Raw genomic sequence first — 18,040 nt, forward strand, 5'->3', positions numbered from 1 at the left:
TAGTACTTGGATCTTCCATCAATAGCATAAAGGTTTAACCTAAGCCAGGGATGGCCAACCTTTTGCATACCATGCGCCAATTTTTTGACAGACGAGTTCAGATGCGCCATATTACTCGAACACTTTATACAATCTTGTGTTCAATGTTAGGGGCTGATAAATACAGATAAGAATAAATCTGCTTCGCTTAGGAGAAAAAAAGGAATAACTTTATTACGCAGTTGAATCAATTAATTTATGACAGTTTATTGAAGCATCAATTTACAATAGTCAACAATAATCTCCTGTACGAGAGGGCTATTGTTTCATGATGGTGCTATTTCTGCCAGAGTCTCGTTTGGTGAAGATTATTCTGCACCACAATTATTGGCACTGAGAACAAGATCAGCTTGGAATAACTTTAATCACAATAAATGTTTTCGGCCATTTACACGCCTGTAAACTGATCGGAAATAAAAATCGCAAGACTCAAAATACGTGCATTCACTAATTTACTATGTGCAGAACACTCATTTTATCTGCAAAATAGACTGTAACGAATTGTGCAACAAATGAACTTGCATGACAACTATAAAAAATTTATTTTTTTATGTAATATATGTAATTTAATCGCAAAAAAAGCCAAATCTGGCAATTTTGCTAAGAACTAACAAGCGCTACTTGTAATCGTCCAATGCGCCACATTTGGCGCATGCGCCACGTTTTGGCCACCCCTGACCTAAGCTTTTTAATATTGCAGTGAAATATCTAACAATTGTCGGTATTACAGTACAAAGTACCGAAGGTCCACCAGTGGCCAAGCGGTCTTCGTACCCTAAACACTGGGATTTCGGTCGTGGGTTCGCGCTTCGCTCGGACGGGCTGGCCACGTGGAGTTTTCCGGGTTTTCTCCACGTCTGTAACGCCTAAATAGGGGCCAGATTCCCTTAAAAAAAACCTCTCGGAAGGCATCCCCCTAGGCCAGGGGTCGGCAACCTGCGGCTCGCGAGCCACATGCGGCTCCTTGGATGTGAAGCTGCGGCTCTTTAGTTCCATACGCAAATATTTATTTTATCAAAAAAAAATTATTTAAAAACGTTCTGAATCGATTAACGAGGATTAGGCACCGATTCTATCTCTCAGCCACTTGTACTCGCTTTTCACCGCACCCCTCCCCGTGACACGCGTCGTCACTGTCGTCAGTCCGTCGGAAGCTCTCGAATGACGCCGTCGTCGGATGTTTCTATTATCTAATTTGTTGTGAAAAACACTACTTATATATGAATAAATAGATTAGTTTTTTTATCAAAAAACTTTATTTATGCGAGTACTATTTATTGTTGGCAAGAAAAAATTTTGTGGCTGTTTAAAAACTTTGAAATTTTGTAAATTGTAATTTTGGCTCTTCCGACTCAAAAGGTTGCCGACCCCTGCCCTAGGCAGATCGCCCAAGTGTTGCATTGCCATAACGTAACAAACAAACAAACGAAGTACCGATGAAAAATTCGATAAAGCAGAGTATAATTTCGGAAAGGACCTGCATAAAACCAATGTGAGCTGAGATAGTGGTGCAACCAGAGCGGGGCCAAAGCCAAGGGGCCTAATATTCTCCAAATAAAAAATGAAAAAAACCACTAGAAAAATTTTCAAAATCTTTTTAATTAAAATTTATTTTTTTTTTTATATATATTACGTCGTGTCTTCTGTTTCTACATTATTTATGAATTAGGGATCATTTAAGGTAGGAATTTTACTGAATTCTCATTCAAAATTTTTTAATCCGTTTAACTTGGCTCCCTCATGATTAAATCTTGAATGTGTCGTCGTGATTTTTTTCTTTGTCCATTTATAAAAAGTAAAAAAAGTTTTATAATTTGTACCTGCTAATAAATTCTATTGAAAATTTTATTCCTACGGTTTTATTATTTCTATGTTTGTTTTGTAAATATTTCAACATTAGCGAGGTTGCGGCCGAAGTTTTCAACGCGAAAACGTGTACGTCGGACATTCAGCGTCGCCTTCCTGTAAGACTAGACGTTTGACAATGGCATCTGGAACGTCGAGCATGACTCCACTGACGTTCCAAACGCCATTGTCAAACTTCTAGTTTTCGCGTTGAAAACGTTGGCCGCAACCTCTCTATTATAGATTTGTGCGGTAATGAATATGAACTTTTGTTTTTTAAACTAATCAAAAGAATCAGCATCTGAAAAAGTCGATACTTGCTGCTTGTATCAACATCCTAATGCATCGCACATCACTAGTTTAAATAAAATAAATTAATGCCAGCATATATAAATTTATAAATTTACTTAATGTTTATACAAGGTATTTCGCATAATAAAATCCATTTTAATTTGGATATATCACTAAATTAAATGGCCTCTCAATATTTGGTATGGAATTTATAACATTATTTTAGGCTTACAAATAGAACTTAGATATTATTATTAAGTGGCATTTTTGCACCTGTAAAATTATCTTTGTGTAGTATTTTAAAAATGCAATATAATAATTTTTATTAAAGGTCATATTATTGATTCTAAGAGCAAAACAAAACTTGATTATCCTTCATTATTGTTGTCACATCGAGGTAAACAATTAAATCAATAATAAGTAACTGGTTAGTTGTAGCAAACATCTATACTGCTTTTAATTAAAATATATCACGTAAGTAAATTATTAAATATGGCCGTTCTTACAGTAAGGACCGTTTTGTTATAAAGAAATAAAAAATTAATGTATTTAAAAATTTTTATTTCTACAACAAAATGCAAATGTCTTACTTTTTAACATTATCGTCCACATACATGCATTATTTTAAACTCTTTCCGCCCTATGGATACTAAGAGGGCCTCTTTTAGCAAGCCATTATGGATTCGGACAGGCCCACAATGTGGTGGTCGGATGGTGAGGGACGGAGCCTGCCATATCCGGACGGACTACTCCCCAAAAAATTCCTGGGGATTTTTCGACCCGTCCGGATCGATCCCGGGTTCCCCAGAGCGGTAGGCTGCCACCTTGACCGCACTTTAGGAAGGATGATCGATAATTTCCCATCTAACTTTTAGAACAATATTTACATTTGTTCAGCGATGTGCGAAGGCACATTATCATGATGCAGATACACACTCTTAATGAGGTTGTGCCGACAATTTCGGTCATCAAGCCATAGTTTTTATTATTTCTCAATACCCGTGGGCATTGATTGTTTCTCCTCGAGGCAGAAAATTGAAAAGATATATATCTTTCCAGTCGCAAAAAACTATTGCCATAACCTTTAGATTTGCAAATGTCTGCCTAACATTTTTTTGGTTTTATCAGAAAATGTGTCATTCAGAGACTCGCTTGCTTTCAGGCGGGTAGTGAAAGATCCTTGGCTTATCTCGTCACTAAATGATACAAACATATATTTCCTCTATGGCAGCGCTTCAAAAATGCCTGAGATGAAGCCATTGTTTTCTGCTTGTATTCTTGTGTATTGGTGGAACCCATTCTGCAATAATCTTTCAATAGTGAAAGTGACTAGTATTAATTCTGTAAAGGACGGATCAGGAAACAGTAGGAAATAAACTTATAAGTTTATCCATAGTAAAGCGTCTGAATGTGTACATCAATATCAGTTTTCAATATGTCGATGATGACTAATGGGAGACCTGAAAGTGATTTATTATGGCTACTTGTTCTCTTTTTCTTAAATAGTTGACAATATTTACGCACATTTTCTTCGCTCACCACACAACTCAATAAACTACGATATATTTCAGTAGGTCAAATATTTTTTGCAATCGAAAAATATAACATTAAGGGCAACCTCGTAATTAGCGATCGACATGCTTCTAGCTATGTACTGTAGATGTTATACGCAAATGGTCCTGACTTTAATTAAAAACAACTCTCGTATTAAAACACATCTGTACTTTTTCTGTTGCTCACTAGTGGCCGAGGATAAAACTTGGTCGTAGGTTTGCGCCTCGCTAGTATATCTAATACCTAAAAAGGCCCACCAGCGTCAAGCGGTTCCGTTCCTTGAACACTGGGAGTTCGGTCGTGTGTTCACCCTCGCCAGGACAGGCTGGCCACGTGAAGTTTTCCGGATTTTTCTCCACGTCTGTAACGCCTGAATAGGGACCAGTTTCCCTTAAAAGATTTCTCAGAAAGCATTATTCCTCGCGTACCACCTAAAAAGACGTAAGTTTGCCATAGAAAGTCCCTTCGGAAGATATTGCATTAGCATTATTCCATCAAACCAATGTTCTTTTTTCCTTCTTATTTTTCTCTTTTCATTTTTACTGTGTGAGCACATTCATGAAAAATTAACAAATAGCATTCAATGTATGTTTAAATTTCAACTAACATGCATGTAAATCTAACAGTTATAAATACTTTTAATATTCAAACTATATGATTAATTAAATTTTAAATATCAGACGACAGTCTAAATTAGTTATAATTAAACTAAATTCGATGTTGTACACATTTTTATGTAAAATAATTTAATTTATAGAAAATACTATGGAAACTAGAAGCTTTACACTCAATCAGCTGATAGATATTTCTCTTAGTACACCAGAAATTGGGGTTGTTAACTTCAAAATTCTTAGAACCGTTTTGAAAGTTATTGTGAGAGAATTAGACATTCATGTAAGTTTTAGATATATATGGTTTATATATTTTAAATAAAAAGCTAAAAAATTGTATTCAATTAGGATATAAAAGCTAGAGTCTTAGTTAAAGATCTCCAGGAAGCAGCTACATTCATGTTGAGTGCAGATAAAAGTTTTATAAAAACATCTCCAAAAGAATCGATTGCTGCAGTGAAAGATGAGGCATCAAAAAGAGTAGTTAAAAGTGAACAACATGAGCCTTCATTTAAAGAAAATTCCGAAATTATAGAAGAAGAGAAAATCGAAGAAATGGAACTCGCAGTGAAAGATGAAGCATCAAAAGGAGAAGTTAAAATTGAACAATATGAGCCTTCATTTAAAGAAAATTCTGAAATAATAGAAGAAGAGAAAATCGAAGAAATGGAACTCGCAGTGAAAGATGAAGCATCAAAAGGAGAAGTTAAAAGTGAACAACATGAGCCTTCATTTAAAGAAAATTCCGAAATAATAGAAGAAATGGAACTCGCAGTGAAAGATGAAGCATCAAAAGGAAAAGTTAAAAGTGAACAACATGAGCCTTCATTTAAAGAAAATTCCGAAATAATAGAAGAAATGGAACTCGCAAATTCATATGAAATCGAAAGTAATATAAATAATGATGAAGGAATCACCAAAGATTTAATAGTTACCAGCTCAACTCATTCAGAAGTTTCATCTAAAGAAGAAATACAGGAAAATGCAGAATTTGGAGAATCAAAAATGGAAGAATTAAGCGAAAAAAGTGGATTTGAATTCATACAAGAACATGTATTGAGTATCATGTCGAGTTTAAAAGGAACCAAATCTCAAATTTCGTCTATGGAGTTAAAAAGCACAGATCAAGAAAATACAGATTATATTGAATCATCTAAACAGATACGAAGAAATGCATCAGATGATATTAGAAAGCGTTCGGATACTTTTTGCATTGGGAACAGATGGTTAGTTTCAAACATGTGGAAGACCGTGAATTTTTCAAAGCGTATTAATGCTCTTGAATCAGGTGTTGAAAAGGTAATCAGAACTTTATTAGATAGTCGCTGATTAAATATATTATTAAGCATTCAAAATTCTTCATATACTCGTAGATTGTCTGTTCTTTGAATGTTCACGCAAAATCTATTGATAGACAAAGACGAGAATTTGAATATAAGAAAAAAACAGATGTAAGTTAGGATAATGAACTAATTTACAAACTTTAAATGAGTTATAATTTCAGTAATTTTAAATTAATTAATTATTCTATCAGAATATAATCAAGATTAACATCGAAGAAAACATTCTTCGTTTATTAGACTCTATTGTAAGTATTTATCTTTAGTTTAAAAATAAAATAAAATACTGATTCATAATCACTTTTCTCAATAATTTAAATACAAGTATTAACAAATAAAGTTACTTTTATATTTTATTATATATAAATTTCATTATTCATAATATGTTATATTTTTTAGCACTTTTTCTCTGATATGCTTATGTTTTTTGGACTATCCATAAATTATGTAACGTAGATATGGTGGTTGGGTAAGCAGGTAATCCTTACGAAACGTTACAAGGGGGTAAAGATGTTTACAGAAATGTTACGTAATATTATAGTCTCAGCCCTTGCGTAACGGAACGATTCATTTTTGTCTCTGAAGTATTGCATAGAGAATCATGCCGTTTATGTCGCTCTTTTATACGTTATATATGTATTTAACAAAATAATGTAACGTTCGGTACTTGTGCCATATATTATCGCTTAGTACAATTAAGGGGATTAATTAATCAAGAATATGCGTTACGTAATTTTGGGTCGAGTATGTGCAACAGCATTACGAAGCATTGCGGGGGTAGAATGGTGTTGAAAAGTAAAAAAAAATAGCGTTAAGTAATTTATGAACAATCCCTTTTTGATAATGGTTTTGCATAATTGAAATAAGTAAAATATAGTCAGACTTTGATTTAGCGCCATTTGTTCATCTTCGAAATTGTCATTAAAAGCGAACCAATTTTAAATAACATTGGTTCTGTAAGTCTTATACCTTGTTTTTATCTATTTAAAGAGTATTTAAAAAATATTATTATTGTATTCATTTCTAAATTAAAAGTGGAATATTATAATTTTTGCTTTTATTAGAATTCTGTCAATGCTAAATTAGAAATGTTTGTACTATCAGAAGAATATCTAACAGACAAAAGTGAGACAGATTCCACACTTTCCGATATATTAACTGACCTCGATAAATTGCTACAATTGAAAACAAAAATGAATGACTTGGTAATTATAACTTAAAAATGTCTGTCATACTTACTTATTTTTGAATGAATTTTTAATGTTTATATACTTGATAACAATTTATAGCTTTATGGGGATAGAAATTTTGAAAATGTTCGTAATCAAGTAGATGTGTTAGAAGATAGACTCACGTTTCTTGAAGTAACTTATATTGTTTTTGTTGTTTTAATCTTAATAAAATTCATTTTTCAAAATCTTTTAACTTATAGAAAAATACCGGCTTGGGCAGTGAAGAAAAGAGTAAGTTATTATATTTTAATTTAAAAAACTAAGTTAAATTCATTATAATATAGTTACTAAATTGAAATTTAATTTTACATAGCATCTACATTCATTGTTTAAATTAATTAGTATTTTTATTTCTTTTGTGGAATTTTGTAGCCTATATTTAATAATGTCAACTTGGATTTATTAATTTTATTTTTAACATAGGAAGAGTGTTATATATATACTTTTTCATAGTTTATAGATTTTATACTATTTATAGACAATTGTCGATTTCGATTTAGTGCCACTATCCGTTCGCTTTTAAAACTGCAATTTAGTCAAGTATAGCGCTAAATTAAAGTATTTCAATTCGTAAACAATAAGAACTACACATAATAGTGCTTGGGTTCATATACTTTTCGTTTCGAATGGATCGATCTGTAAGATCGGATCAGTCTTTGTCATGTGATACAGATCGCTTCTAATATGTGTGTCAGTTGGCGGAAAGTATACAAGTAGGATTGAATTTTTTTTTACTCTGTAAAAAATTGCTTACATAATGGCAAAATGGGAGAGCGCACCCCATGCATTTTACCGTACAATCTCTCAAAACTGTCTCTTAATACTTATTTTTTTTTCATCTCGGTTTATCAGATATTTTAATAATGTATTCACTTACCATTTATAAAGTTTTAATACTTTTCATTGTCGACAGTTAAACATTTCTTTGCTGTCAACTATCAGTTTTACTTTAACCACGGAGGTCGCCATCTTTAATCTTTTTTATCCGATTCAAACGACCCTATCCTTTGCTCGGATTAGCTTTATCGCTATCAAGTTCATAATAGATTAAGTTTGTATACGCGGATCGAGATTAATCAAATCGCTATAGTTCGTTTGTATGCGAGATTTGAATGATCAGATTAATCTTGGATCAGTTTGATTCCAAATGTATATGCACTCCTTCAGATGTAATCCAAACGAACAATCCCAGAAAATTTTTTATGGTGCTAAATCCTGGATACGTCGTGCCCTCGTCCCTTACCACCCGGTCAGTCGCATTGTGATCATGGCCGAATCCACAATAACACGATTAAAAAGTTGCTCTTAGTGTCCACAGGATAGGGAATGGGAAAAAAAACTATACTATAAAACTAGCAAACCGTCTTATAAATCGGTACAATTACAGTAATTATTTTGAAATACAAAAAATATAATTTATACTGTTTTTATTTTAGTTAATTAATTATAAAACGAGATATATCCTTACTTATGTTACTATTGAAAGAAACTATGAAACTATGATAGCAGGTTAAAATTCCTATAAACGATAATTATTATTATTTTTATATTTAGGATCATTCGATTTAGCAACTTTAGGTCGTTTGGTGAGCAAATTTTATCATTTTTTTATAGTTATTAATTTAAAAATTTTCTATTTAGGAAGTTTTTGTAATTAGATTTGTTTTGTCTCGCTATTATTAGTATGAAGAATTAATAGAAAAAGTGCAACCCATAATAGAAAAATTTGAAAACGATGATTTAGGAGACGTAAATAGTTCTAATCTAGTGGGACAAGTTATGAATTGCCGATTAGCATTGAAAAAATTAGCAGTAGATGTTAAAAAACAAAAAGATACTCTTGAACTGTTACAATGTGATTTAAACAAGCAAATAGATAAAACAGAAATGCTTATGTGTGTTCAAGAAAGAGGATTTACTCCAGAGGACAAAGAAATTTTCTATGAAATGCAAAAACGGTTAAAGAATGTGGAAAAAGATTGTGAACAGATTGAAGCCATAGAAGTATTATTGATAGAAGTATTATCAGAACCAGATTTATATAACTTACGTTGGTATAGTGGTCGCCCGATATAGTGAAAAATTTAGTTGATTTTTGTTATTCTTTACGTATATAGTGAATAATTTAGCTTAGTCCTTTGAAAGTTTAATATATCGATAATCCACTGTAAAATTTAAAGATACAGCTTAGGACCTTATTCTACGAGGTGCCATACTTAAAATCAGTATGTAAGCTGTATTGTTAATTGATGTAACGAAAAGACTTCTTTTATATTATAGTTAGGACTACAATAAATCTAAACCTGGTTCTGGTTATTAATATATTGATGAAATATTTTTAATATCATTTAATGTTTTTTTTTAATTTTATTATATTCTAGGAAATGCAAAGTGCAATTTCAGAAATAAAATTCATCAAGGCTAATAAGGATGAAACTGAAAACGCACTTAAAAATGTAATTTTATTTTGGAAGATATATTATATATTAATATATAAAATTATCAAAATATTTAATTTAATTTAAATTGTATTGAAGAAAGCAGATATTCAAGATGTGAATGAGAAAGTTAGCAAGAATGATTATGATCTTATGTTGAACGATGTTACTAATGGCTTGCAAGAGTTGATGACTAAATTTGCTTCTCAAGTATAAAATTGAATTATATAAGAATCTGACAAATTACTATTATTATATCTATGCAATTATAATGTGAAATATTAATAAATAATCTATTTAATAAGTAAGTATAGTATAGGCTAACAAATCTTTTTATGGGAGTTTAGGAACAAGATGTACAAAGAATGATAAAAAATTTAACAGACGGTTTAAATAATAAAGTAGACGCCATTAGATTAGAAGATGTGTCAGAAAGCTTTCAAAAACGCATAAATGCTCTGGCTATTAAAATGAAACAAATGAAAACTATAATGGAATCAGAAGCACCTATCCCCGCAGGGACAAAATTGTATATAAATTTTCTTATATTTTTGTTATAAATAATGATTGATATAAATCTATTTTCTATCATTAGACAAATTGCTAAATGTATTTCTTGTGAAAGACCCACTAAAATTCATAAATTTTCGTAAGTTTAAAATAACAAAACCTTCAATAAATAACAACTATAATATTACTTAATAATTTAAAATGTCTTCAGATACGTTAGAAGTTCACCTTTTGAAATAAATGAATTAAAAATGAATTTGAATGATTCACCAATTGTTACAATTAATAATAAAAAGTAAATTATTTTATAAAATTCTAATTCTTTAAATAATATTTTCTTTATTTATTTACTTTATTTTTTTATTATTTAGTTTTGTTCCAAATACAGAATACACTAATTTAGGAAGAGCTGCTGGTGGATTTTACACAACATTCGATTCTGAAACCAGAAAATTTCCATCAATTAATGTATTTTTTTTTTAAATTATAATTCAATATTTATAAGATTTATTTTATATCTTAATGTTTTTTCATAATATTAATTATATTTTCTAGAAAGAAAGAAATTTTTCTGGTCACTATAAATAAAGAAACAAAATAATATCTACACAAATATGAATGTTTGAAAATTAAATGCTGTAAAATTGATTGTAATAAAATAATGTTAAAAAAATTATTATTATTATATTGAATTTTTGAATTAGAACTGAATATATTTACAGTAAATATAATTTTCCCCCCTTTCCAGGTCCTATATAAAACAGGAACGGATCTAGAGGGAGAGATACGCAACTGTAGGGACGATTGTCCCATCTTTCCCTCTAGTTTTTTATGACAACAGGAGCTTCATTGTTTTTCAAATGTTTATATTTTAACATTTTTACCATTACTTTTCAATTTGCTACATTTTAATATTGTTTATGTATGAATAGGGGATGTTGTAGTTCTATTGTTTCCTCCTCTATAATCCTAAGCTGATAAAATTGAGAATTTCAATTAGCAATTCCAACTTCTAGAAGTTTACGACGATAAAACAATGTTCTACTTATTATCGTAAACTTTTGGATGTTAGAATTGCTGATTGAAATTCTCAATCCTATTAGTTTAGGATTATAGAGGAAGAAACAATTATTTATGTAGTTTATTTTAAGTAATTATAAAAGGTTGTATAACTTTAATATATTATTCATTTTATTACATGAATTAAAAATCGCTTCCTTAAGATTCGTTCCTAGATTCTCCTTTGATATGAAATGAATGAATAAAAAATAATTAAATATTTTATATTAATTATGCAACTTAAAATTTATATTAATTTTTTAAAATTTCAAAATTTATTTACTGGAATTTTCCACAAAATATTGAATAAATTCCCTAAATTATTTCGGATCGTTATGAAGTAATAAATTGGAATTTGTATTTTTTTAAAATGATACCTGTAGTATAATCTCTTTCTTTTTTTTTTTTAAGTTGTAAGGTCGACAACCTATTTGGCACAACAATGATTTCTTACACAAGCCTGCTATCTATGGGATACGTTTTATCTCAATAGTTCAGTTCAAGCACGGAGTGGAGAGTTCTTACAAAGTTGCCTTTGCCATGTAATACGGTTAGAAGTTATATCCACGTGATTTGATTATTGATTATTAAGTCGATGAACACTTGGATTAAAGTAACAGGAAGCTAAATGTTGTACAAAGTTGTATTTGTTGTTTTAGGAATACTTTTCCACATATCAGATTCTTCAAGTAAGTATGCTTCACATGTTTTATCTGTCTAGTTTCATAACTTTAACTGCTATACTAAAACTGTGATTTCATTTGTTAACTTTTAAGCAAATTAGATAATTTGCAAATACAGTAGTTTCTATCTTATGCAGGACTTCAAGCTTTTCATCTTCTCCAGCTTTATATACTGAGTATTTATACGATTTATTTCACCTTACAAATGCAAAAAACCTTGCTTATTTTAGTAGAAATTAAATGCTTTAATCCTAGTTATTTATCAATTTGTAAATAATAAGTAATAAAAAAAATTGATAATAAAAAGATTGATTTTAATCTAATAAAAGATACTTTTAATTAATTTAATACCCATTAAAATTTGCTATTTGTACTTAAACAAATAAAATAATTATCTAATGACATATAAAATGTTGTCATAATTTATATAATTATTAAATCTCTGTTTTATTTATTTTAATTTATAATATACAAAATACTTGTGAGATTTACGCATAAATTATAATTTTCAAAAAACATAATTTTTAAATTTACTATTATTATTATTTATTCAAGTAATTATTTAATATTATAGTCAAGAAATGGGTTATCTAAGGGACATAATTTACATCAAACTCGATTTTTGATAAACAAATTCCATGTTCGATTGAACTTCTACCCTGCTGTTTCCAAGAGGTTAAAGTTCACTTTGAAGATGTTTAGAAAATGGCCAACATTTTAGTGCTTTATCTTAAATAATATCGATATTGACAAATCTTTTCAAGGAAATTTTCTGCATTAGATAATTTTACTTAAAATGACTTTAAATGTTGAAAACTTATAAGAAATTTATAGAAAAAAAATTAATTATTAATTAATTAATTAATTTTTATTAAGTAATAGCATCAACTTATATTTTCATATTTGTTTTCGATTTTTTTTTTTAAATGAAAGAGATAAATATTATCAAAAATATGTCTCGAACACAATTTAAATATTTAGCGATAACATATGATAATAAGTCCTCGAAACCCAGATTGCAAAATAATATGTCAAAAACAAATTTGCTCATCTATATCACTTTTGAAATATAGAATTTAAGTACAATGTAAGCTTTATTTTAGCATTAAAGCATTGATAATAATTAACATAGTTCATTCCTATTTTAACTGCTCAAAATGAGATTGGATTATTGATCTTAACTATAATATAAATACTTTTTTTTTTTTAACCAAACTTTACAAAAAGCGATTCTCGAAAGAAAAAAAAAGAAACAATAATAAATTAATTAAACTTTTCTTAATGAAAAATTAAATTTAAAATAATTTGGAATAGTATTTTTTAACCTTTTTTAATCTTACAAACTCCTTTAATCTATTGGAAGATAGAGTTTTATGATTAAGAGTCATAGTGATAAAAAACTATTAATGTCTAGAGGTTATTTTTCTCTCAGTGAAACTAATGTAGAGACTTTATAATATTCATTTCATATAATGTCTAGATTAAAAATTTAGATTAATTTTTTAATCTAACGAATGTAAGTTGAGAAAAAAAAGTGATCAAGAAGGTGCGAAAGAAGGTGCTTTTTATGGAACGGCGCTCAATCTTTCTTAAAAGTTACCATCTAAAAGCAAATGAAAAAAGATAAAGATTAATTAAATTTATAAGAATAAAAATTATTAGGAAATATCGTTTCGAATCATTTATATTTATTTTATTTCATTAACAAAAGCTTAATTAAATGCTATTATTTGTAATTCGAGAAGCATTTTTAATATTTACGAAGAGTTTGGTTCGAAACTTATATTAATTATTATTATTAAACTTTATGTGGATAGCTAATGGGCTATTTACGTAATTTTTTAATAGTAATTAGAGTTAGCATAAATTCAAAAATAAGACATTTAAGAAAAGTTCAGACAGATTTAACAAAGTACATTTAAAAAGCAAACAATTTAAATTGTACTCAAAAGGGAAATTATTGATAAAAGAAGGATGGGAGAACAATACAGTTCAATGAAATACTTCCCTCCCAAATGGAAGATAGTTGGCAACATTATGTCTTAGGGATTGACTCTTACAAGAATCTACTGTATTAATAAATCGACTGCTGAATGATTGAGACAGTGAAGGTAGGCTATCAGTCTGCGACCGAATCCGAGTCGATTCAGAAATTTTTAAGGATGGATTGCTAGGGATATGTCGGATCTGTCCCTTATCACCAGCTAAACTCGACGTTCGGATAGCCGAGCGGTTAAGGTGGCAGTACACCACTCTGGGAGAACCGGCATCAGTTTCCCAGAGCGTAAACTGGGAAACTGATGGAACCACTCCCTGAGAAATTCCTGGGTTTTTTGACCGTTCTCAGAAGTATCCGGATATGTCGGGCTTCCTTCCTCATCACCCGGCCACCTATTTATTATAAACCTGGTCGAATCTAAAATGGGCATGCCCAAAGGCCCTCTTAGTAGCCATCGACGCACCTTACAGCCGTCGTGCAATAGTAATCAAATTCTGCACGCTGTGCAGAAATTTAAATAAAATCATTAAGCCTACATCATAGCGCAAAGCTACATCATAGAACAGCTGTTCCATCGCAAATGTTGCATGTTGACGGCCGGATGGTCGAGCGGTCAAGGTGGCAGCTTACTGCTTTGGGGACACGAGATCAAATCCGGACGGGTCGAAAAATCCCAGGAATTTTTTGGGGTTGGTCCGACCGGATATATCGGCCCCATCCCTCCTTAACGGCCGATTCATTGTGGACCTGGCCGAACTCATAATGTGTTTGCTAAAAGAGCCCCACTTACTGCCCACAGGGCGAAAAAAGTTTGAAAATATCCTAAAATCGTGACCACGCTAAAATCTAACATTGACACCAATAGCAGTGCAAGTACTAGTAGATATACAGCCAAAAATAGTAACGAGCGAGGTTGCCAAAAATGATTTTGCAGACTATAATTTTTTCACTCTCACGTGGGCCATAGGAGAACTTTTAATCATTCTCTTTATCGTTTCGGCCAAACCTATAATGGTTATTTTGTTTTTAACTCTCTCCGCCCTGTGGGCATTAAGAGAGCCTCTTATAGCAGGTCCATTGTGGGCCCCGGGGGCGCCCCATTGTGGCGTTCGGATATGTCGGGCCCCGTCCGTCAGGACGGGGCCCGACATATCCGAACGGATCACCCCCGAAAAATTCCTGGAGATTCCTTGACCCGTCCGGATTCGATCCCGAGTCCTCCAGAGCGGTAGGTTGCCACCTTGACCGCTCGGCTATCCGGTCTACCTATAACGGCGTAGTACATTTGTAGGCCGTACATGGGGTAGTACATGTAGATTTGAGAGGGACGAGACCCGACATATCCAGAACAGTCCGTTCATGAAAAATTCCTGGAAAGCTGCTCGTTTGAATTCGATCTCAAGACCCCCAGAGAAGTAAGCTGATGCTTAATGGCCTTGGACATCCGGCCGTCAAAAGGTACTGTCAGAAATGGAGATAGAGAAGTCATAATGTACTTTATAAAAGAATCAAATGTCTTATTTTGTAGAAAATTGAATTTCTGATTTTTATAGAAACGAAATGAAACTCTTGTGAACTGTCAAAGGTAGAGATTATTAGGCACCCCAAGTTTATCTAGATTGTCCTATGCACTTATGCGGTGTCCACCGAAAAATTTACGAAAAGAATCCAAATGAGATAATATAAGTCTCTATTTCTGCAACGAATTTTCTTACAACCTATATAATTCAAAATTCAATTAGAGGAAGGATCTCAACGTTGAATCTGCTTTTTTATTTTCTTTCTTTCCGCATTGCATCGATTTCATTGGACGTCATGAAAATAAATAAAAACAGTAAGCCACTGGTCACAGACCAGTGACTTACTATTTTTATTTATTTTCATGCCGGGCACTCAGTATATTCTATAAAATCGGATTTTACTGTTATAAATGTGAAAAAATTTTAATAAACAAAAGCGAAAGCTATACTATGATGTCATATAACAATTTCTTATCTTGTCGCGTCAGTTTATAAATTATACAGTATGTGAAATAGTTTAGTTAAAGCCAAAGACTAAGATAATAATTTTCATATTTTATTGCATGTTTTGAATATTTCAGAAGGGAAATTACTCATAAACCCATCTATATTACCAATACAACGACGATAATCAGTGCTGTATCTAGGCAGGTTTTTTAAAACTCATTCCGCCCTGTGGGCACTAAGAGGGCCTCTTTTAGCAAGCCCATTATGGGTTCGGCCAGTCCCACAATGGTGCGGCCGGGTGATGAGGGACGGGGTCCGACATAACCGGACAGACCACTCCCGAAAAATTCCTGGGGATTTAGTGACCCATCCGGTTTCGAACCCGGAGCGGTAGGATGTTACCTTGACCGCTAGACCATCAAGCCGTAAGTAGCTAGGCAGGGACAAAGGACTCTAAAGTGGGTATTAAAAAATTAAATGAATTATATTTTTTTCATTTAATTTTTTAATCATATTTAATTTTAATCATATTTTTTTCAGCTGTGGGACAAAGTTTCATTGCCGTTATATTTTTGGCTAAAGTTAAAAAATAAGCCACAGTTTTTATCGTATTTGTTTTTTCATATTTATATTTTATATTTCTGTAGGACACATGAAAATTATAGCATTGACGATAATTATCTCTGACTACAAAATATAAGAACTCTGAGCATTGACGGATTTTTCCCAAAATTGCAATTTTCAAACGCCACCTGGCGGTGTTTTTCAAAAAAGATTTGGCCACGTGGGTAACGAGTGATTAGAGATTTTTTACAAAAAAGTAGAGCCATATAAAAGTAAATCAGAAAAAAATATAAAGTTTCCCTTATAAAATGAATATAATTAAAACAATCGTGGATACTATGACCNAAGTTAAAAGTGAACAACATGAGCCTTCATTTAAAGAAAATTCCGAAATAATAGAAGAAATGGAACTCGCAAATTCATATGAAATCGAAAGTAATATAAATAATGATGAAGGAATCACCAAAGATTTAATAGTTACCAGCTCAACTCATTCAGAAGTTTCATCTAAAGAAGAAATACAGGAAAATGCAGAATTTGGAGAATCAAAAATGGAAGAATTAAGCGAAAAAAGTGGATTTGAATTCATACAAGAACATGTATTGAGTATCATGTCGAGTTTAAAAGGAACCAAATCTCAAATTTCGTCTATGGAGTTAAAAAGCACAGATCAAGAAAATACAGATTATATTGAATCATCTAAACAGATACGAAGAAATGCATCAGATGATATTAGAAAGCGTTCGGATACTTTTTGCATTGGGAACAGATGGTTAGTTTCAAACATGTGGAAGACCGTGAATTTTTCAAAGCGTATTAATGCTCTTGAATCAGGTGTTGAAAAGGTAATCAGAAATTTATTAGATAGTCGCTGATTAAATATATTATTAAGCATTCAAAATTCTTCATATACTCGTAGATTGTCTGTTCTTTGAATGTTCACGCAAAATCTATTGATAGACAAAGACGAGAATTTGAATATAAGAAAAAAACAGATGTAAGTTAGGATAATGAACTAATTTACAAACTTTAAATGAGTTATAATTTCAGTAATTTTAAATTAATTAATTATTCTATCAGAATATAATCAAGATTAACATCGAAGAAAACATTCTTCGTTTATTAGACTCTATTGTAAGTATTTATCTTTAGTTTAAAAATAAAATAAAATACTGATTCATAATCACTTTTCTCAATAATTTAAATACAAGTATTAACAAATAAAGTTACTTTTATATTTTATTATATATAAATTTCATTATTCATAATATGTTATATTTTTTAGCACTTTTTCTCTGATATGCTTATGTTTTTTGGACTATCCATAAATTATGTAACGTAGATATGGTGGTTGGGTAAGCAGGTAATCCTTACGAAACGTTACAAGGGGGTAAAGATGTTTACAGAAACGTTACGTAATATTATAGTCTCAGCCCTTGCGTAACGGAACGATTCATTTTTGTCTCTGAAGTATTGCATAGAGAATCATGCCGTTTATGTCGCTCTTTTATACGTTATATATGTATTTAACAAAATAATGTAACGTTCGGTACTTGTGCCATATATTATCGCTTAGTACAATTAAGGGGATTAATTAATCAAGAATATGCGTTACGTAATTTTGGGTCGAGTATGTGCAACAGCATTACGAAGCATTGCGGGGGTAGAATGGTGTTGAAAAGTAAAAAAAAATAGCGTTAAGTAATTTATGAACAATCCCTTTTTGATAATGGTTTTGCATAATTGAAATAAGTAAAATATAGTCAGACTTTGATTTAGCGCCATTTGTTCATCTTCGAAATTGTCATTAAAAGCGAACCAATTTTAAATAACATTGGTTCTGTAAGTCTTATACCTTGTTTTTATCTATTTAAAGAGTATTTTAAAAATATTATTATTGTATTCATT

At 31.0% G+C, this 18,040-nt stretch overlaps 1 protein-coding gene across 1 annotated transcript; it reads left to right on the forward strand.

The window, feature by feature from the left end:
- Positions 1-2,522: 2,522 nt before the first annotated feature.
- LOC111618857 lies at positions 2,523-10,474 on the forward strand. Its single transcript, XM_023360461.1, has 17 exons — positions 2,523-2,572; positions 4,487-4,623; positions 4,689-5,639; positions 5,714-5,791; positions 5,875-5,928; positions 6,745-6,885; positions 6,970-7,044; positions 7,113-7,143; positions 8,467-8,498; positions 8,596-8,916; positions 9,294-9,368; positions 9,450-9,560; positions 9,698-9,879; positions 9,946-9,999; positions 10,072-10,155; positions 10,232-10,328; positions 10,416-10,474. The coding sequence occupies exons 2-17, from the start codon at positions 4,495-4,497 to the stop codon at positions 10,446-10,448; spliced, it is 2,448 nt and encodes an 815-aa protein (XP_023216229.1). The 5' UTR covers positions 2,523-2,572; positions 4,487-4,494; the 3' UTR covers positions 10,449-10,474.
- Positions 10,475-18,040: the final 7,566 nt, after the last annotated feature.

This window comes from Centruroides sculpturatus, unplaced genomic scaffold (assembly GCF_000671375.1).
Source record: "Centruroides sculpturatus isolate CEXI.00-Female unplaced genomic scaffold, Cexi_2.0 scaffold149, whole genome shotgun sequence".
Lineage (NCBI taxonomy): Eukaryota > Metazoa > Arthropoda > Arachnida > Scorpiones > Buthidae > Centruroides > Centruroides sculpturatus.

Bases quoted from the DNA above. Each gene is read 5' to 3' on its own strand.
- LOC111618857 (XM_023360461.1), top strand. From the start codon at position 4,495: ATGGAAACTAGAAGCTTTACACTCAATCAGCTGATAGATATTTCTCTT. The intron at 5,640-5,713 runs GTAATCAGAACT...ATATACTCGTAG, and splicing joins TTGAATCAGGTGTTGAAAAG to ATTGTCTGTTCTTTGAATGT. The intron at 6,886-6,969 runs GTAATTATAACT...AACAATTTATAG, and splicing joins AAACAAAAATGAATGACTTG to CTTTATGGGGATAGAAATTT.